At 38.0% G+C, this 22,748-nt stretch overlaps 1 protein-coding gene across 2 annotated transcripts in view; it reads right to left on the bottom strand.

Moving 5' to 3' along the window:
* The window catches only part of tln1 (talin 1), a 124,628-nt gene that overhangs the window by 63,601 nt on the left and 38,279 nt on the right, over positions 1–22,748 (bottom strand). Inside the window, exons 4-19 of one of the 2 annotated variants that reach the window (XM_077497256.1) lie at positions 19,732–19,829; positions 18,204–18,333; positions 17,964–18,116; positions 17,741–17,883; positions 15,994–16,121; positions 15,861–15,921; positions 14,625–14,729; positions 14,395–14,550; positions 11,856–11,957; positions 10,841–10,917; positions 10,509–10,689; positions 5,365–5,478; positions 5,143–5,251; positions 3,167–3,375; positions 1,918–2,016; positions 398–460 (exon numbers count right to left, since the gene is read on the bottom strand). In XM_077497256.1, coding sequence (XP_077353382.1) covers positions 398–460; positions 1,918–2,016; positions 3,167–3,375; positions 5,143–5,251; positions 5,365–5,478; positions 10,509–10,689; positions 10,841–10,917; positions 11,856–11,957; positions 14,395–14,550; positions 14,625–14,729; positions 15,861–15,921; positions 15,994–16,121; positions 17,741–17,883; positions 17,964–18,116; positions 18,204–18,333; positions 19,732–19,829 — 1,928 coding nt within the window. The remainder of the gene's footprint in view (positions 1–397; positions 461–1,917; positions 2,017–3,166; positions 3,376–5,142; positions 5,252–5,364; positions 5,479–10,508; positions 10,690–10,840; positions 10,918–11,855; positions 11,958–14,394; positions 14,551–14,624; positions 14,730–15,860; positions 15,922–15,993; positions 16,122–17,740; positions 17,884–17,963; positions 18,117–18,203; positions 18,334–19,731; positions 19,830–22,748) is intronic. The other variant, XM_077497257.1, reaches the window with a different exon arrangement.

Here is a 22,748-nt window from a genome sequence, read left to right as displayed (position 1 = left end):
TGATTCATAGGATTAAAATGTCATTATGTAATATAGTCAATCTTCTTTCCCTCTTTTTTTATAAAATTTATTTAATGTTGTCTTAGAAATTGCTATCAAATGGACATCTTTACAGAGTCTGCCTATTATAGTTAGCAATATTTATACGACCAGTAAAAAGTAGGATTGGTAACAGGAATGAATAAAAATACACAGCCACCTCGAATATCGTGGGCCACTTACACATTATTGGGAATGGGTTACTTTTTAATGCAATACTTTGCTGCACAATTTTTATTTAAATGAGTTTTGACTGACATTTTATCATGATGATTAATGCATGTGGGTTACTAAATGAATTAATAGATTGCTTTGATTGGCATTTCATTGTTAAATGTCTTCAGCAGACATTTGTTACCATCATTTGACAATAAGAGGGCACTCTCCATCTGGCAGCCCTGAAAGATCCTTTACCTAGAAACTGTCAAATATAAAGATGGGGGGGGAAAAAGACATAAAACAGTGTGCTTATTGAACACAAACACCTTACTTTGCAAGGTTATTTTCATAAATCTTGTACTTATGTAGCCAATTCATTGAGAGAATTTGCACACTTATTATTTTTGTACCATACTTTCCATAGTCAACCAGAACTTCAGTCTTTTGAAATTATTTAAAGAGACAGTAGCGTGAAAAATCAACTTTTTTGAGCTTTTAGCCATGTTAAAATTCCTAATTCCTCACCAAAAAAACATCACCAAAGTGTTTTTTTCCTCCATTCGCCCCTCTATGAGAAATCCAAGCACCTGCCCCTCCCAACTTGAGAAAACGAGTGGGTACTCACTATATGACATCATTAGGTGCGGACCCACCCTCGCAACGCCTCTCCAGACTAAACACACTTTCTCTGAGATCTCCATGCTCACAGTATAGTGATAAAAGTAGAATTTATCAGTAAACATTATGTCCAAATGAATTCAAAGCAAACAATTATCCTTCACATTTGCAATGCCAAAGTGCAGTGACAATTGGCTGTCTTAAAATCCAATTCTGGCTGACACTTGTTTAAACTACAAGTAAAACTTTTGCACTGTTTAATTAACTGAACAAAGGGTGTAGTGGTTAGCGCACTTGCCCTGTAAACAGCAGGTCCCTGGTTCGTGACCCACTCAGGGTTTCATTTTCTTCCCCCGCTCCTCCCCTCCTCCTCCACTATGATTTCTTGTGGCAAGGAGCCGTTTTGTTTTAAATTTTATTGAAGAATTCAACATCCATTCAATTTCCATATTTAAAGAAGACGCGGTTGTACTACAACGGCTGGCCAGTCTTGAATGGCCACTGTTTGAACGCAGCGCTCCAGAGTTTTGTGGTCGGTGCGCGCAGCAGCTGGACGAGAAGGGGCGCGGCAACCACACGGGGAGAGGCGGGGTTTTATTGAACCCCTGAATATTATCCATCCATTTTCTTAACCGCTTATTCCTCTCAGGGTCACGGGGGTGCTGGAGCCTAACCCAGCCGGCTTCGGGCAGTACACCCTGAACTGGTTGCCAGCCAATCACAGGGCACACAGAGACGAACAACCATCCACACTCACAAGCACACCTAGGGACAATTCGGAGCACCCAATTAACCTGCCATGCATGTCTTTGGAATGTGGGAGGAGACCGGAGTACCCGGAGAAGACCCACGCAAGCACGGGGAGAAGATGCAAACTCTACCCAGGAAGGCTGGAGCCTGGACTCAATCTTGCGTCCTCAGCACTGTGAGGTGGACGTGCTAACTACCATGCCGCAAAAATACTAATATTTCATTAAAAATTACACCACCGTGGTGTCAAAGGTAAGATTTAATCATTATATGCCTTTTGTTAGTTGGCTTAAAATATCAAGATATTATACCTTTAAGGAATGCAATCATTTTAATGTAAAGCTAGAGTACCTGGAATTGTGGATCTGTGTCTGTCTCTCCTATGTGTGACAGTAGCTCTCCACTGGCCTGGCCCACATTTCCCGCAGCTTGCAGCAGATTCTGACGAGGCTAAAACCAAATCAGTTTGTCAATATCATAAATTCATAGAGAGAGAGAAAAAAAAATATTATAGATACCAAATACTGTGCAAAGGTCTTAGGTCAAGATCAGATTTGTTTCAATGACTTTTTCACATTAGTCATTTCGACAGAGTAAAACATGAATAGTAGGACAGTTAGCAGGATGGGGTGGCAATATATCCTTCAAAAGGACGTGGCCTTTGGAACCACAGGGTCGAGTCCTGCTGCGGATAAAAAAAACCGAACTGCAACTAATTGTTGGAAAGATACTAGTCTGCTTCCCGATTATTGTTGAAAAATACCTTTAGCAAGGCACTGAAACCCGAGACAGTTCAGGGCCACAGACCAGCAAAGCAATTCATCTCCCTGAAGCATGGCCAGAGGCCAAAAGCACAGCAAAGGGCGGTAACCAGTCTCTTGGCAAAGGCAAAGACTGGACGCTGATGGCCGATTTGGGGAAGCAGATGTAGTTTCGCTTCCAGGAGCCATGTCAAGAACATCCCTGAGACCAGACTTCCTGTCAGAAGCTGTCAGAAAACAATTGGGCATGCTGGAGCTCAATGTTCCATCGATTGATGGATTTTTAACATAACCTCGACAGTTGTCAGGAAGCAGACTAGCACTTCAACAACTGGTTTGATTTTTACATTTAGTATTATTTTATGCTTGCAGTTCTTTTTCACTATGTTACAAATGATTACAATGTTTTTAAAAATATTTGTAATAGTTTAAAATATGTTTAAAGCGTGTGAAAGTTTTAAACGTGTATTCAAAAACAAGTTTTTTATGGTCTAACTATGGTGGATATTCATTCATTGAGGATGAGTCTGGAACATATTCCAGGCGATAAACTCTCAATGAACCAGGAAGAAACCTGGTTGAAAAAACAGACAAACTAACACCAATTAGGGACTCTGCAATTTCTTTTTCCACTTCCCTTCATAGTTTGGCCCTGACATAGGCCTAATACTTTTGCACAGTCATGAGGATATATAGACTGTTGACACATAAAGTGACACTTATAGTGTAGGTGTCCAGCCAAAGAGTGGGGGTGGATGAGTGTTATTCTGAATCACTAACATATTTGTTGCAGGTTCCTGTCATTGGAAAAACATATATTAATCTCATAAGGAGTACACCTCTGTGTTTGCAGGCTGGGCAGTCTTCAGCATGTCAGAGACAGCACAGGCCAGGTTCTTGGCAGCACCCAGCAGCTGCTGTCCATTTCCTCCTTCATCCTCCATGAGCGCTGCCAACAGTTTGACACCCTTTGACATCTCGGTGAGGTTGGAGGAGATGGTGGTAACGGCACAGCCCACTGCTGTGTAGTCTGTCTCTGCTGGGTCACCTGTGGACGGTACATGGATCAACCTCAACACAATTTGGATACTTTTAAGTAGGTGGCATCTGTCGCCACAAGTCAAAACTTTAGAAAGGAAGTTGATCAGTAAATGTATTGATCGTTGAGTCTTTCATTATCAAAGGCACCCATTAGAGCGCTGACCTCTACCAACACAAAGGACTAAAGGCAAAAGGAAGATGACAAATATTTTAATTCACATTGTGTGAAAGAGAAAATATATTCGTTTAGACAAAATAGTGTGCTATATACCGTATTTTCACGACTATAAGGCATTATAAGATGCACCTTCAACTAATGACATATCTCAAAACTTTTTCCATATATAAGGCGCACCGCATTATAAGGCGCACCTTCAATGAATTACATATTTTAAAACTTTTCCAATATATAAGGCGCTACAGTAGAGGCTGGGGTTACATTATGCATCCATTAGATGGTGCTGCGCTAAAGGGAATGTCAACAAAACAGTCAGATAGGTCAGTCAAACTTTATTAATAGATTACAAACCAGCTTTCTGACAACTCCATTCACTCCTAAAATGAATAAACAGCTGTTTTATTATTTTCTCTGAGGTAAAGTATTAGTATTAGCTAGCGATCCAAGATGGCAGGATATTCTGCGCATGCGCGTCACTGATCGTGCAGGGTCACCGATAGCGTCTTGACAGCGAGACCTGTTGCAGCTAAATATTGATCCATATATAAGGCGCACTGGATTATAAGGCGCATGGTCAGCTTTTGAAAAAATTGAAGTGGGAAATGTGGGATGCCGTCGAGGACAGCTCAGACTCGGTTACCGTGGGCTATAAAGCAATATACCATTTTTAGAGCCATTCATATGGCAAATGCCATTCTTCTCTACTTCTAAAGTGTTCCTAATTACCGTTATAGTTTCTGACGCTGATCAAATGAAACCTCATAACTGCTTTATTGCATTGAAATCTCTGACCGTGTAAATAAGTGGTGTCCAAACTACGGCTCGGAGGCCATTTGTGGCCCGCCATCCATTTTTCAGTGGCCCGCGACATATATTAAAATTTTTTGAAGATGTCAAAGTAAAAAGGGAAGGTGTTGAAAAAATTAGGTGCCACAATTACAAATAAATTGCTTAATATACTGTGGCATTTTTCTAGATATGCAAAAACACAAAAATTAATTGTTTGTTTTTTATGGCTAAACACAATTTCTCTTCATAACATTACATGGCCCTTGCGTCCTTCTGATTGTCACTATGTGGCCTCCAAAGGAAAACGTTTGGACACCCTTCGTGTAAAGTAGTGGATCCCCAAGCACTACTACCACGCACAATTGGCGTTTTTCCACCGCCGGAACTTTTGGAGAACTTTTCAGTTCACCTTAGTAAAATTCAGTTTGGGTGTTTTTCCACCAACAACAATTACCAGGGTAATTAAATTCAAGTACTATCTCAGCAGCAGGGTCTTTCTGAGCCAGGCAGGAACTTTGAGGGGGCGGGCTGCAATGGCCACGGCTGATGGGTCAAATTTGGGGGCGTTGTTTTTACATCGGCTGGGCTCAATCAAACTCATTTGAATTAATTACTGAGAACCCTAAGACAGCTGTGAAGCTGTGGAAACACAATTCTAAATTCCCTGCTAGACTTTTACAACCAAGAACTCCCTTTACCCAGAACTCAAAGTTCCTGGGCTTGTTTGTGGAAAAACAGCTCATGCGTACAACATTTTAACAATTCACTGGAAATGGATGCATGTTCGTACTGTACGTATATCTTTACCTGCAGTGAGGTTAACCATAGAGGCAGTGCCCGCTGTGATAGCATCCACCTGAGAATGGATCTCATGTTTAGACTCGTCCATCTTGTTTTTGCGCCAGGCTTGAGATGCCTTAAACACAAGAATAAAACGGTATACACCCATTGTTCAATGTTAAGAGGCTGCCTACTCTGTTGAAGAACTTGAAGGTTTTACTGGGAAGTTTTACGAGAGTGAAATCTTACAGCATCTGTTCCCAGTGGGGGCAGAGTATCAAAATCATCCAAAGAGGCCTGAGCAGCCTGGACAGCGTGCATACTGGAGTTGATGGTACCAGTCAGGGCTTGCTGAGCTGACGTCTGCAAACACAAAATTCATCACATCATGCTGTGAGGTGTTCTCAACATTATTGCTTTCCCATATATAGTTCCAAGTATTTTCTTTTCTTTTCTTTTTTTTTATTATTGAAAATTCTTCTTCATATGTACACTCAATGGCTGTCCAAACTACTACCTGGGGTCCATTTGAGGCCCACCACGTGCTTTTAAATAACATTTTAAATTTAGGAGTCAGCATGAAAAGTACCGGGAGTTGAAAGAAGTAAAAAGGTGGGTGCAGTTATGACAACCTCGCTCGTGTGAAACACCCCTTACGTCAATCATTTTCTGCTCAAAACAAACCACGAAGTATCGGCACTGGTCTGCCATGTTTGTTTTCTCTGAAGTTACATTTAATCTCGAGAGGTTTTGCGAGATTTCCTGTCTAACCTGGAAATAATCACGAATGAAATCCCTACAATTTCTCCAATATATTGTCTTATTTTTTTTAAAATAATTTTTAAATATAATTTTTATATTTAGAAAAAACTTTTAAAAAACTGCTCACCAATATTATATTGTCATATTTTTTACCAGCAATATATTTATTGACATTTTTCAAATAAAAAAAAGAAACAACAGCTTTCAACAACTTGCAAAAAAAAAAAAAAAAAAAAAAATTCTCATGACATAGAAATTGTCCAGGCTATCTCAGAGTATTGTCCAACATCAAGATTGCCCTTGATTGTATCTTAGAAAATTAACATTACATACATAAAAAGGGGCACAACAAATGACAAATACTGAGTACAAAACACACATACAGGTCTAACTTGTCATCTTCAGCCCAAGTTACTTAACGATTATGTTAGATCGAGAACAACAAACTCAAATTCACAGTACAGTACACAACCAGTTTCATGCATATTACATACATTAAATTTCAACAGAAAAAGTATTTATTTAATGGACTGCAGAGGACCACCAAAAAAAAAAAAATCACACCTCATTAGGCTCATTGGCATGCCTGAGATCCACACTCTCCAGTGCATAAATGGGCCCCAAATACTTTGAAACAATGACAGTTTCCCTTTAATAATGTAGGTTATTTTCTCCATGGGTAAAGTTGTGGACAGTTCCTTAACCCAGTCGATGAACTTTGGTTTACTTGTCCTCCTCCATGAGAGTGCTATGACTCTTTTTGCAAGCAAAAAACATAAATCCAAAGCAGTTATTATTTTCCCAGACATCTGATGGTCATCAGGATATAATCCTAAAACAAACACCTTAGGTTCAAGAACTAGTTTCACATTCAATATGCTTTCTAAGGCTTGTTTGACCTCTTGCCAAAAGTGTTGAACTTTATTACATTTCCATACACAGTGGAAGAATGTCCCCTTTTCCGTCCCACACCTGAAACACCAATCAGGGATGGCACCATTATACTTATTAAGCTTTTCTGGTGTCACATATGTCCTCATTAACCAATTATACTGAAGTAATTTAAGTCGGGTATTGGCAGTCTTCATTTGTGCTTTAGCACATGCCTTTCCCCAATCCTCTGGAGAAAAGCTCCCCTGTAAATCTTCCCTCCAGGCATTAAGTTTCTGTACAGAGGACTCAGAAGATCCTGCTTCCAACATTCTGTACAACTTGGAGATGATTCCCTTTCCATAGCAATCCTTTTTCATTTCTATTTCTAAATTAGACAACTTGGGAATCAACATGCATTGATTTTGAGCCGATCTGATAAAGTTTCTCACCTGAAGATATTTAAATAGATGCTTGCGAGGAACATCATACTTGGCAATCAACTCATCAAATGACATCAGAGTTCCACCTTCCGGACCCAAGAGATCCCCTACAGTCTTCAAACCTTTTTCAGCCCAAATCCTAAACCCAGGATCGGCTCTGCCTGGAGGGAAGAAAGAATTGCCCCATATCGGACTAAAGCGTGATAAGGAGGACCATTCACCCATGTATTTTTGTACCTGATACCAAATTGTAATCATATGTTTAACGATAGGATTCTTTGTCTTATTTTTTAGCATTCTAACTTTTGATGAGTACAAGTACTGAGGAAGAGGGAGGGGGACAGAGCAGGATTCAATATACATCCAGAGTGGGAAACATTTATCTGTAAAATAAAACATCACAGTCCGTAATTGTGCTGCCCAGTAATACCATATAGGGTTAGGGCACTTGAGGCCGCCTCTATCATACGGTAAGTACAAGAGTGACAGACGTAACCTTGGTCTTCTATTATTCCACAAAAAGTGAACAAAAATGCTCTTTAAGTGTGGAAATAGATTAGTAGGAGGTGGCAATGGGATGTTTTGAAACAAATATATAAGTTTAGGCATTATGTTTGTTTTGAGAACATTAATTCTTGCTATAAGTGATAAGGGCAAAGAATTCCATCTGTCTAGTAAGGAAGTAATAGAATCAATCATGGGGGTATAATTAACCATAGCTATCTCTTTTATACATGGAACGATCTTAATGCCCAAATATGAAAACCACTCTACCTTTTTAAATGGGAAAGAATTTTCAGCCATCATCCTTTCTTCTGTGTTAAGTAACATTAGAGAAGATTTTTCTTTATTTACTTTATACCCTGATATCCTTCCAAACATGTTAATTAGATCTAACAAGGCTGGGATAGATTTCTCCAGTTCCCTTAGAAAAAGGATAACATCATCAGCAAATAAGGAGATTTTATGTTCCTGTTGGCCTATACATAAACCAGTTATAGATTTATGAAACCGCACTGCGATGGCAAACGGTTCGATCGCTAAAATGAATAATAAGGGAGACAAAGGACAACCTTGCCTACATCCCCGTTTAATTTGAAATGGTTCAGAAATGACTCCATTTGTCACTATTTCAGCATATGGTTCATTGTAAATAAGTTCTACCCACCGACAGAAAACATCCCCACAACCAAATCTTTTTAAAATTTCAAATAAATAGTGCCATTCAACTCTATCGAAGGCTTTCCCAGCATCCAATGATAGTAGAGCAGTGTCTGTTTTCCCTTCCCAATTATGTAAAACATTCAGTACTCGTCTCACATTGTGAAATCCCTGTCTGCGTACAATAAAGCCATTCTGATCATCTGCTATAATGTCAGGTAATATTCTCTCCAGTCTCCGAGCCAGAACTTTACAAAGTATTTTTAAGTCCACATTAAGGAGGCTTATTGGTCTGAGATTTCCGCATTCAGTGCATGGTTTACCAGGTTTGGGTAATAGAGTTATCAACGCTCCTCTCAATGAAACAGGAAGAATTCCCTTTTCAAATGAGTCAGAAAACATGTCTAGAAGAGGGCTAAGGATTTTATTTTTAAATTTTGTATATATTTCCAACGAAATTCCATCTGAGCCTGGAGCCTTGCCTACTTTCATACGGTCTATTGCTTCGGATAATTCCTCCTTTGTTATAGGAGCATCCAAATCTGCACTCGACATTCCTGGAATCTTGGGTATTAAAAGGGAGTCCAGAAAGACAGTTTGTTCATGTCCCATATGTGTCGTGTCTGAGCTATACAATTTTTCAAAAAAAAGCTGAAACGTTTTATTAATTCCTAAAGGGTCAACCATCATCTGTCCATCACTGTTTTTAACTGAGGCAATAACTTTCTCGTTCTGTAATTGTCTAAGACGTCAGGCCAGTAATTTCCCAGACTTTTCCCCTTGGTCGTAAAATGTTTGTTTAAGACGTAGGAGACGGGAAGCTGCTTTAGAGGCGGAGAGTTCATTATATTGCGTTCTCAGTAACAGAAGTTTTCGATGGACCTCTGGACATAACGTTTGAAAATATTCCCCTTCAAGGGTCGCAATCTCAGCTTCCAGCTTTTTTGTTTTATTGTCATATTTTTAATATAATTTTAAAATATAATTTTTTATATTTTTATATTATTAAAAAATAAATGAAAAAAAAATGCTCCTCAATATTACAAAGATGCTCCTCCTCAATGACGCCATTGATTACCATATATGTTCCTAAAACAAACAAACAAACAAAAAAGATTGTTATTTCAAGCTAAGTTTTGAAGGTGCACAACATACAAATACAATTGAAACTGGGGCTTTTCAAAGTTTTATACAATCTGAAGTTTTATACATCGTAACGTAACAAAAAAAATTGGAGAACAAAAGTTAGAATGTCCTAAGAATAACATTTCATTAGTTCTAGAAAAAAAAAAACGTTCTAACCTTTGCATTAAAAAATAAATAAAATTGTCAAGGTGAAAAACTGCAACCTACCAGTAATAGTCATTTTGTTGTTGTTGTTGTTGTAAATATTCAATGTTCATATTTTAGCTAGAAAATAAAACAAAAAACATAGCTTTATTCTCATAATATAATGTCTTTTATTCTACAAAAAAAAAAAAAACATTTATTCTCTAAAAAAAAAAAAAAAAAAAAAATAGTAGGCCTATGTTTTATTGGAATAATTTATTGTCAAATACTTTCAGCTCCCCAAGCTGAGGCTTGCAGATCCGTAAGGGTCCTGGGACCCCAGTTTGATAACCATTAATACAGACTGCAGTTTCCACAGTCTACGTTGGTTTGAGTCACATGTCTTATTTAACTCATTCAATCCCATAAAGGTGTAAAAACCTTTTTAATACTTTGTCATTCACTCCCAAATCGTGTTTACACTTTTTTTTTCTTAATGCAAGAGCTTCTGACGTGAAGAGGTGGCTTGAAGCAATGGTAATTATTAAAAACACAGCCACCAGGTGGCAGCAGAGAATGAGAGATCAGCTAGGGCCATGTCGCAACAAGCTCTGTTTGTCAGTGTTTTTCACCAGGAATGTGAATATTGATTAAACTTAGCTATATTCTAATGCTAATGGCTGCAAAATGGAAACAGATACAAATATACTTGTTTTTCCCCATTGAAAGAAGACACTCTAATCTTTCTTTTTTATAGGTTCCATGTTTTTATAGCAATAGAACACAATGTTCTGTGGGCCTTGCAAAATCTGTCAAAAGGGGGTTTCTTCAATGAAAATGGCTGGGAGTCAATGAGTTAATGCTTGAGATAGTAAAGTTTGTTTTTACCAGCGGGGGCATGTGTCCTCTGTGCATCTGTCCACTGGTGATGTGCTGCTTGGCCTGAGGCATGGAGCCCATCTGGAAACTCTCTGGACCACCGGCTCCTGAGCGCATGATGGCCGGCAGGGCCACCGAGCCTGTCTCTACCTTACCCACTTTGTTGAACTGCTGCTGCAACACTGTTGACCTGAAGTGGAAATTCAGAATTTGAATAGAAAGAAGGAGGAGGTCTAACCAGCTTGTCCCGTTTCTATTTTGTGGCTATTTCAAGCCTCTAAAATATGCTGCGTAGATGATAATACTTTTCATATTCAAGTGAAATGTAAGACGAGACATACTTTTTAGGGGACACGGAGTCCTCCAGCATCGTCGACTCTTCATCTCCCTCCAATCCAAAGTGGTCTTTGCTTTTTTTCTGTCAAAAGACATTAATGGCTGTTATATGGACAGTATAGTTCTCATTTTAAAACAGAGACACTGGACATCAGAGAATAACTGTGAATATTGATAAAATGTGAAAAGTTTTTTTATTTTATCCTAGTAAATATCCCGGGAATCTAGTCTTATTGTGTTGTTTTGTTTTGTTTTTTAAAATTAACTTATATAGTACATATCAAGGGCAAAAGAATGTTAAATACACTACTGGCAAAAGGTTAGGCGGTATTCGGCTTATGGATGAAATTTTTGGATGAACCTTACATGCACTCGTTGATTTATGAATTAAACATTTTGTGAATTTTCACGTTCGGAGAACAACAAGTTGTGCAAAAAGTCTTGACTTTCTGTTCCTGTTTCTCTAAGTGCCTGTTCCGCTCGCTTGTCTATTTCCTCCATCTCCGTGGTGATAGCTGGTGGGTGGAGATTCCTGCTCGTTCCAATCAGCATATGCACTGCTGTATGAGGAGGATGGCACCGCAGTACAGTATTGCATATTTCTTGTTCATTGTTCTGTTACCTTAACTGTCTTTTTACTGTGGCTTGTCCAACACTATTTTGGGTGAGTAGTCAGTATTTGTAATGCCCACGTTGATCTTTTACCAGCACCACTCTCTATTGTCATTGTATTTCCACCTTCTTTATTAATTTCTGTCTCTTGTGTTTTGTTTTGAATCTGTTTTGAGGGCCCAGGATTCCGCAGCAAGTAATCATATCAACTAACTTGAAAAATGAAGTGCTTTGCAAAATAAGTAAGATTTGTCATAAGAGATGACAAATCTCTCCCTCTCATCCGCCAGCAGTCAAAACATGTCACGCTACCCCACAACTCAAATCCCATATAAAAAAAAATAAGCTGTTACTGTCCAAAAAGATTTCGAACACATGACGTGACTGATTAGGCAAAAGAGTTGTTACCTTCTTAAGGATGATGTCAATGTAACCAGCAATAAGCTGGGCAATTTGCTCTCCCTCGGTGGTCTGCACTGAGTAGTAACCATCTTGATAATCTCCAAAGTCCTGAAAATAGATGAAAATAGTTTTATTCATTTCAATCACCACTAGCTGGCAGACACGTCTTACTTGTGCATACACTGGGTTTTAATACTGCCATATACTGTACAATAATATGAATAGGCCTGATAATTTGTTATGGATTTGGAATCATATGCAGGACAAACATGCGTCGCAGTACCTCAATAATACTAAAATTTTGAGTACCGTATTTTCCGCACTATAAGGCGCACCTAAAAGCCTTCAATGTTTTGAAAAGCTGACCATGCGCCTTATAATCCAGTGCGCCTTATATATGGATCAATATTGAGCCGCAACAGGTCTCGCTGTCAGGACGCTATCGGTGCACCCTGCACAATCGGTGACGCGCATGCGCAGAAGATCCCGCCATCTTGGATCGCTAGCTAATACTAAGACTTTACCTCAGAGAAAATAATAAAACAGCCGATTATTCATTTTGTGAGTGAATGGAGTTGTCAGAAAGCTGGTTTGTAATTATTAATAATGTTTGACTGACCTATCTGACTGTTTTGTTGAAATTCCCTTTAGCGTAGCACCATCTAATGGATGCATAACGTAACCCCAGCCTCTACTTTAGCGACTTTATATGGAAAAAGTTTTAAAATATGTCATTCATTGAAGGTGCGCCTTATAATGCGGAAAATACGAAGTTGATTTTTGTGACAAAAACTGGACATGTACTTCATTCACTGCCTTTGACAAGTATACTTGTCAATTGTATTTTTTAGAGCGGTGCTAAATGGGGGCGAATCTGAGCATGCTCCACTGTAAATATCAAACTTGGAAACAACTTTACTGATGCCCAACCACCGGTAGATGACATCATTGCCCCATTTTATAGGAAATAAACACAGTTTCAGAGTCCATGGGAGAAATGGCTGTATTTTGGCAAACCTACATTTTTCTGCTGTCAATTATAAAAGAACGGGACGGGACAAAAAGTAGGGAGTCTATTCTGTTATTTGGTAGATTCGGTTTATATATAATTATTGAATGTAATATCACGTGAGTATTGGAAATGTAAAAATTTTCTATAATGACTGGCAGTGAATGAGTTAAAGGAATACCTCACTTATTAGCTCATTACAGCAATAAAAAATAATGTTTTGTATATAATTAATTTGATACTTTTTATTATTTTTCACGTACAAATACTACATTTAAAAACACATTTTGCAACTTGCTGTCGACTGAAAATGACATCACAAGGGCTCAGGTAACCAATCACAGCTCAACTCTTTTCTATGTTTGGTCATGTGACATTCATAAGCTGAGCTGTGATTGGTTATCTGAGCCCTTTATGATGTCATTTTTGCAAAATGTGTTTTTAAAGGTACTAATTGTACATGAAAAATAATGAAAATATCAAATTTATTATAGGCAAAATATTAATGTTTGACTGCCAAAAATGGCTAAATAAGTAAAGTATCCCTTTAATGTTGATTTCTAGTTCATTAGTTTTGTGCCATCCTTGAATGGTAATTTTTATGCAAAAAATACAGTAGGTGATTTATTTATTTATTTTTTTTGCTTCAAATCCTTTGTAGCACTGATGGAAAAAGCACCCTCCAGCATTTAATTTTCCTATTCTTGTTCTAGGCCGATACCAAGTATGGACTTTGTTACCATGATGTCTAGTGGAGGTGCGAAGGATGGCTCCATTTTTTGCCCTGAATCTAAAAAAATGTCACTAGTCAATTAATGTGCAGATTAATGTATCTGGAGCATGCAGAGGACACATTGAGGAAAAAAAAAAAAAAAAAAAAAAAGAATACCCCCACTCCCCAGCACCATTGAGTCAACAAATTCATAGAGCAACCAAATATTAAATACACAGTAAAATATTGATAATGAGGAGAAACGAACGAGTGCTATGCTGCAATGAAATATAAAAATGTTAGCCGATTAAAAGTGAGAAGAACGTGTTTTTGAAAAAAAATAGTTAACAAAATACTGTTAAATAATACCACAAATGACATTGGGACTGGATGAAAAAATTGTATCAACAAATCAAACAGTCAGGACTTAATGAAAAATGTTTTAAAATAACCTTGTAGAACTATAAATATAATTTGCTTGATGTTCCACTACAAGATGCAGAACTATTATTTCACCTAAATCTGGCCTTACACACAGGAAGGATTTTGAAAACATGCTGTCTTTATTGCTTACAAGACTGCACATGTTGGGTATTTAGTTTGTGTCAACAGCAAGTTTACTATGATGGTAAGTGTAAAGCAATACAAGTTTGAGCCCAAATAAATAACACAAAAAAAATGAACTAACTGCTCAAAATCATGAAGTCATCTTGATCACGACACAAACCTGTTGCCATTGGGTGGTAAGTTAACCAGACAAGTTCACGTAGAGCTCCGATGAAATTCTAATTGTGTGAGTGTGACAAGTCTGAGAAGGAACTCACCAAAGTGAAACTCTTGGGCGAAGCAGCCCAACGTTTGATATTGGTCAGGTTCCACTCCTGGATCACCTCCTTTGTTTTCTCATCCACCCTCATCACACTCTCTTTGGTGATGCCCAGGAGACGCGGTACCAGTTTGTTCTTGCCCTTCATCTTCTCCTACAGGATACTGAATGTTAATAAATGCAGTGTCAAGTAGTTCAGAGACAACATCTAAGTGATAGTGTTCTTACCTTGACCAAAAAAAACGACACTCCATAGGTTTTAAGAGACCTGGCTTGCTTCACATAGCTGACTTTGGCCTCAATCTCTGTCATGTTTTGGCAGTTTTTATGTGCCTGGGTACAAAATAGGCAAAAATCACCAGTCCTGCATTAAATATTGAACTCAAGGATTTGCAACCTGCCACCATCGAGTAATTGTATTTAAACATTTTTTGAAAAAAAATACGTCTGATTGGTTATGCAAAGCAAACAAAAAGCTATTTTAGTCCATGTAGTTCTTTTACTGGAACATATAAAAATGCTTACATACATTATTAAACAATTCCTATTAAATTTGGTGATGAACAACAAACATGAGTATTTAATTGTGTTATATGTGACCTGACTAAACATGACATTCTGATTAATATTACATTTGTGGAATATGAGTTATACAGCGCGGCACGGTGGGCGAGTGGTTAGCACGTCCGCCGCCCAGTCCTGAGGACTCCGGTTCGAGTCTAGGCTCCGGCCTTCCTGGGTGGAGTTTGCATGTTCTCCCTGTGCCCGCGTGGGTCTTCTCCGGGTACTCCGGTCTCCTCCCACATTCCAAAGACATGCATGGCAGGTTAATTGGGCGCTCCGAATTGTCCCTAGGTGTGCTTGTGAGTGTGGATGGTTGTTCGTCTCTGTGTGCCCTGCGATTGGCTGGCAACCAGTCCAGGGTGTCCCCCGCCTACTGCCCATAGCCAGCTGAGATAGGCGCCAGCGACCCTTGTGAAGAATAAGCGGTCAAGAAAATGGATGGATGGAGTTATACAGCAAAATACCAGCCATCTTTATCCATCTAAGGGGGCAGCCATTTTGCCACTTGCTGTCAACTCAAGATGACATCACAGTTGCTCAGGGCTCAGGCAACAACCAATCACAACTCAGCTTCAAAAAAACAGGTGAGCTGTGACTGATTAGTTGTTGCCTGAGACCTGAGAAACTTGGATGTCATTTTCACTCAACAGCAAGTGGCAAAATGGCTGCCCCTCAGATGGGTAAATGCGGCTGGATTTTGCTGCATAACTCATATGCCACAAAATGTAACGTTAATCAGAAATGTCATGTTTAGACTAGGAAGGTCACATATAACATATTATCGTCAAGAATTATTTGGGGAGTTGACTTCTTCTTTAATACAGCTTCATAATAACAGTGAGGCTACGCATCTGATTTATTTTAATTTATTGCGGAACCTGTTGGATAATGTATTCTTACCTGGAAGATCTTTTTCTCTCCTTTATGTTTGATGTACTCTTTGGGAAGAAACTCTTTTAAACTGTGATAACAAAGGTCAACATGAATTAGACAGAATTTATCTAAACAAAGTTCTATATAATATAAAACTCACTCTAAGAATCCAGGTTTGTGTTTCGACTCGTTGTGGTCACCAAACTGGATCTGACACTGATAACCAGCAAACTCACAAGCCTTGTCAAAGGAGACTGGATGAGACCCATTTAGAATGTCATCACGGGCCTGTTTACATCAACACACAGATTAGTTAACCTTTTAGTCAACATCAAGTCAATGCATATGTAAGCATTTTACTATTGTATCATATTTTCCTACATGGATCAGAATAAATCCTATAATATTATTGCATTTGTTGACACTTTAATGGGGAGCTCAATATGTATGATGAAAGTATGTGGGGTGTGTGCATGCGTCATGTGGACCCAGGCGGGCTCCAAGTGCTTCCGGGATTCCGGAAGTGTACGCATGTGTAGCTAATGAGGAATAAATACAGTATTAATTAGTACGTTCAATGAAGCCCATCTTAGGCAGTATATCCACACCTCTGTCATTAGTGTGCCGCCAACTTCTCACTGACTCTGTCGCACATGGCAACAAACGAAGGGCGTTAGCGAACTTCCACCCAAGAGAAATCTTGTCTCCAGCTAGCTAGCTAGCTTAGCTATTGACAAATCCGAGTTTACGTCACAAGTCACAATGGCGGTCGTATTCTGCATGCCAACCTCTCACTGACTCTGTCGCACATGGCAACAAAAGAAGGGCGTTTGCCAACTTCCACTGCAGAAACTGTGTCTCCAGCTAGCTAGCTAGCTTAGCTATTGACAATTCTGAGTTTATGTCACAAGTCACAATGGCGGTCTTATGCTGAATGCGAGGAAGATTTGAAGTCAGATTTATCCCACTCGCAGTGTCCCAGTTCCATCTTCAAAGCGTTTGAGGCAAAATGCAAGCAACAAAGATGACGATAAATTGTTTATTGTTGGTTAACATTTGATCACGTTTGGAACATTTTTGAACATAACTCTTGTATTTACATTTTGCCTCGTACGCTTTGAAGTCGGAATTGACACAATCCAAGTGGGATAAATCTGATTTCCGATTGACCTCGATGGCAGCATTTTTCTCGGTGAAAGGACGCCCTCCGCTCATTGAAAAGCATCTGACTTTGAATCGTTGTAATTTGATTTCTGAGGATTATGTTGATTTGAAAATATAATCAAATGTCGTTGTGTACTATAATAATATACCTGGTTTGTATGCTAGTCACAGACAAAAGCAGTACAATATACCGTGGAAAATGGAAATGAAGCGTTGCATTACAGAAATAGCGAAAATGCCCGGATGTTTGGAATTGTCAATAGGATGCAGCTGGTCCATGGTAATGAGGATTAATTATTTACAACGCCAACAGATGCATTAACTGCCACACACTTAACTTGAGCCACCATGCGGCACAAGAAAGTAAAGCCGTATTTTAAACTAAAAAGATGAACTTTTCATGAGTTTTCAAATAAGTGGATGCCACACTTTGTAAACGCATTGGGCATATAAGTGCACATCATTTACCATTTTGATCAAATTGGATGTTGGATGTCAAGTTGATGTGCTTTTTTTTTTACCAGAAAACTGCAATAAGTAACCGATTCATCAGCACAAATGGAGAATTGGGATTTTGGATGTGAGCCCGAGCCCTGATAATAATAAAGACAGCTTAAGAGTTACAAGAGAGGCGTGTAAATCAGAGGATCGAACAAGTAGGCTGACCAAGCCATTTATTACAACATTTGTGAAAATGGTAAGCATTTGAACAGTGATTAAAGGCAAAAGTGTGATTCGCATACCTGTACGTAGAGAAGGTTGAGCTGTACGGGGTCTCGGGAGTCAACATTCTGATCTGAATAGAAGAACTTCCTCCTCAGCAACAACATTTCTGTCTCCTCAACACCTTGTTCCCTCAAAGTCCGCCCATGGTCCAACCAGTTTACTATGGAACAGAACTTCAGTTTAATCTGTCATTTTTAACATTAAAATTAATTCGATGTTGAAAGTAGATCAATGTCCTACATTCATCATCTGTATGGAGCTTCTGCTTTAATTTCTCCATCTTCTTGTCATCTCTGAGCAGTGTTTTGTCTTTTTTAAGGGTGCCTGTGGTCTCCTCCTTCTTCTCTTCACCAATGTCTCGCACCAAAGAGTACTCGTCATAGTTTGTAATGCCTAAAAATGACAAAAACTTTCAGCTTAGGAGGAATTTTTTTGACAAAAAGCAGCTATTTCAAGTGTGAACCGTGCAACATAGCTGACCTATTCGGGCACAGATGGTCATGAGCATGTCACTGACAATCTTGGAATCATCCACCATGACAGTCTTCACAGTGCCATCCAGCATACGGATCTTTAGAGGCCTCTGCTTCTTCTTGTACTCAAGAGTGTCCTGACAGACAAAATGTTATTCAAGTGGATGTTAATTTCTGAAAAAGCCCGTGGAGCATAGACTTCTGAATATTTTAAGATAACCAATATATAAATGACTCTCTGATTTAGAACAAGTGAAAATTTTAAATAAAATTGACAGAACTCAAGGTCTACAAAATCCTAACTGAATGTAAATATTTGCCTTCTAAATTACAGATAGGTGAAAAAATAAGTTTGTAATATATTGATTGTTAAATAAATCTGTCACTAGCATGAAATTGATTTATCAATAGAATTTTGAAACAACTGAGACAAAATGGCTAGCACTGGCTAGCAACAAGGAATCATAATATTTATTCAGTAGGCTTACTGTATATCTATCTTGACCAAAGCTATGGAAAATCCTCAAAGCAGCATAGCTCAATACAAGAATATCGTCACACCGAACATTTAGAAAGACATTCATATGTGAAAGCATAGCTAAAATGTTGATTTTAAAGGCCATGCTTGCAACTTACAACAGTTATTGTAAATCATCCTTCGTCGTTCAAATGAATGGAAATGTGAAAAATCCGTTGTGTTTTTTGTTTTTTAATAAGGTCAATTCCTATAATATCGAACTTTGTCAATATTACATTATTAAAGAACTTAATTATATTTGCACCATGATTTAATACTGCAATCCAACGCATTATGCTGCTACATGTGGTATGCCCACCTTGGCCACTGGGAGGCAGTAGTCTAACACAGTCACACAGACAAAAAGCACAGACTTCTTCTACTACTGTGCAGATAAATGTTGTAATATCATATATTAACATTGTTATATTAGCTGTCGAAGTGTTGTTCCATAAATTGGGTTCAAATATCCAAAAGATTAAAGAGTACTATCAACGCACATCAATGTCATTTTCAATTCTAACTTTGCATTAAGCTAGTGGCTAACACCTGTAGGCAATGTTGTTTGGTTGTTTTAAATAACGTGCAATTCTCTTCCCTTTAGGTTTAGCTTTACAGTAAATGTCAACTGGGAGTGGCATCTAACAGCCTGAAGCCTCTTTTATGATAAATTATTCATTATTTGCCAAAGCAGCGCGTATTGTGAAGTGATATAAATTGAGTTCACTGGCACCATACAGTGCTTGTATCTCGTTCAGAAGTTCAAGCAAGCAAAAAAAAAAAAAAAAAAGCCAAATGACAGGTTGTATTTCAAAAACTTAAAAACCTACCTCAAGGAATTCAATTACTTGACTGATCATTAATTTTCCCCCTAGTTGATCACAGACATTTTTTCAAGTGTGTTTGTTACTAGTGTTTAATGCCATCATGTCGAAACATTTTTCTTTAGAAATTAAATCAAACCGTATTGCTAAGTGTTCCTAATAATTGTCTTTCTTCCTTTTTAGGACTGACTCACCCCATTCCTCAACATGTAGTAGTCGAGAGCTTTTCCAGCCTCCAGCCAAATGCCTTTTTTTGGGTCTTCATCAGAGAGAAACAGTCCATAGTCATTGGCTGCAAAAAAAAAAAGAGGAACAATGTGGATTAGTTTCTTCAATGGTGTTTCTTTGTTTGCGTTTATTGCCCTAAATGTCCGCCAATGGATTATGAACAATTGATACAATACAAGTGCTCTACACAAGATAAATGATTGACACTAGTGATGCAACGGTAAGGGCAATATCGTGATATTGTGATATTAAAACTGCCACAATATCGTCGTCGTCATGTTGATGATATTTAAAAGTAACACATCTGTTAAAAAAGTTCTAGCACCTTCTGCAGGCTATTTTTTAGTACAATTTAATTTGCATTGGGGATGTTTTGGCCCTTCAATGTTTAAAATCTACGCTAATTGTCAGATGAAGGGGAACATAATATGCTTGTGAACCGAGTCAATATGGGAAGGAACTTAATGTGTGCTTGCATTAACAAGTAAGCGCCTCAATATTGTTATTAGAGATTGTAGGTGGTTTATATGCATCGCTGTTATGTACAAAAGCACCATATTGTGCTTTTTTTCGCTAAATTTTTTTTGCACGCACAGCATTTGAAGCTCAAGTCACGTGTCCTGCTACTTCAAAGGATGTGCATTTACGCGATACGCGGGGCAGTTGGTCACTCTACCGACCAGTGATGATGGTACAGACTCCGCCTATCTATGATTTTGCCTAGCTCACATCCAACTCGTGTTAAGCACATTGAGTTGCATTGCCATTTATAAAAAGAGCTAAAGGTGAAATGAGGAAATGGATAAAAAGCAAGAGAACTTGAACTACAGAAGACCCCCGCTAATCGCCTCCCAAAGGGTCCGAGCCAGCCACCTATAGCATAAATCCACATAATTGATGCTCAGTATAACACTTCTGGGGAAAAATAAAATCACCTTTAAAAAAAAATAAATAAATAAAAATAAAGCAAGGTTATCTTAACTTTTTTACCCCCAATATTTCTTAAATAAGAGGAAAAAACAACAAATAGGTGAATCTATGGGGACAGAACCACTAGCATGTAGAGCACGTACTGTATACAATATATTGGTGGAACATTTAGAGTAATGTTGATCTTCTGGTCACAGTAAAGTACTGTATGTCAATATGTAAATTATCAAGCACATTATCTGGAGTGACAGCCACAAATACAGCTTGTGTCCTGCTATTGTAAATCTGAATGGGACATGTGCCAGCATTCAATGCAATGTTAACAGATACTGTAGTCACTAGGGCCCGGCCGATGATATCAGCCAATTACGGTCCTTCAAACAGATGGGGAGATGGTCAAAGTAAGAAGGGAGGGTGTCAAAAAACACAGGTGCTATTAAAGGTTATTTTAGTTGGCTAAAACTAACGGAAAAACTAAAATTCAAAAAACAATTTCGTTAACGAAATAAAATAAAAACGAAGATGCTTTTTTAAAAAAAGAAAACTAACTGAAACTACATTTTATGTTTACAAAACTAACTCAACTAAAACTAACTATAATTATAGCAAAAATGTCCTTCGTTTTATTAATTTAATGCATGAGCCTTTGGGATTGATTTTAAAATGTGATTGTTAGTAGATTAATTTTGGTATAAACCGGAATAATGGCGTCGCGCCCATAGTGTTTTTTAAATATTGCGCACAATACTGCACATTAAAAAAATAAATTAAAAAAAACTAAAACTAACACTGAAACTAACTAAACTAAAACGAAGCATTTATTAAATAACTAAAACTAATAGAAAACTAACAGAACCACTCTGAAAATCAATTAAAACTAACTAAATTTAAAAAAACAAAACTCAAAACAAAATAAAAACTAAAATGAAAAATTCCAAAACTATAATAACCCTACTGCTGCTATATTACAAATAAATTAGTTTATATACTGTAGTATTTTTCTAAATATGCAAAAGCACAAATAAATTATTTGTACAATTTTTAGGACTAAACACAATTTCTCTTCATAACATTGTTTTGTGTTTTTTTTTTTTAAATATTGTGCACAACTAATAAACATTTAAAAAAAAAACTAATATTAATACTGAAACTAACAAACTAAATTAAAACTATGAATTTTTTAAAGAACTAAACTAATAAAAACTAACAGAACCACCCTGAAAATTAATAAAAACTAACTACAGTGATACCTCGGCTCACGAACTTAATTGGTTCCCAGAGAGTGTGTGTAAGCCGAAAAGTTCTTCTTCCGAACATTTATTTCCCATAAGAAACCATTAAAATGAGAATAATCCGTTCCCAGGTCCCTATAAAACATAATTTTCTACTAAATAAGCCTTAAAACTACACAAAAATATACCTTATTTTATGTATAATAAATGTGCTATTGTATTGTAATTAAAGAAATAAATTATACTGTATAATAAAGTCGTTTTATTTTACTTTGTGATGGTAGTTCTTAAGGATAGTAGCAATGGTAGACTTACTTCATTCGCGAGCGTTTCACCGCGTAGAGTGTTTATGGAACGGTTGTCGCTCATTCGCACTTTCGTGCTCACCGGAGCGGAGGAGGCGTGTCCCTTGGTGAACAAGGAAGTGGAGCACTTTAGCGAGTCAACAAAAAGTGAGCACCGCCAACTACTTTCACCTCTTTCTTGGGACTAAACAGCCGTGGCACGATTTTCTCCTTTTTTGAGGTACATGATGGCACTTTCGCTTTTTTTAGTGGCGCGAACTCCATTGACTACAATGCAAACGCGCCGTCGAATCGCTGTCCCTCGCTGGTAAGCATTAGACTTAACACTAGCCTGTGGTGGGGTCTTTTTCGGTCCCATAATAGCAAAAGTACACTCAAAATGTCTATCAAACACAAATCGCGTCCGCACTAAAAGAAAGGGGGTGACGAACTGGGACGCCGTGAGCGTGCATCAGCTTCTCGTGGCCGCCACCGTGGTGCTGTTCGACCGCGTGGTTTGGTTCGTCCGCCGAAAAG

The sequence above is a fragment of the Festucalex cinctus genome, chromosome 15 (assembly GCF_051991245.1).
Source record: "Festucalex cinctus isolate MCC-2025b chromosome 15, RoL_Fcin_1.0, whole genome shotgun sequence".
Classification (NCBI taxonomy): Eukaryota; Metazoa; Chordata; class Actinopteri; order Syngnathiformes; family Syngnathidae; genus Festucalex; species Festucalex cinctus.
This window is presented reverse-complemented; position numbering and strand designations above follow the sequence as displayed.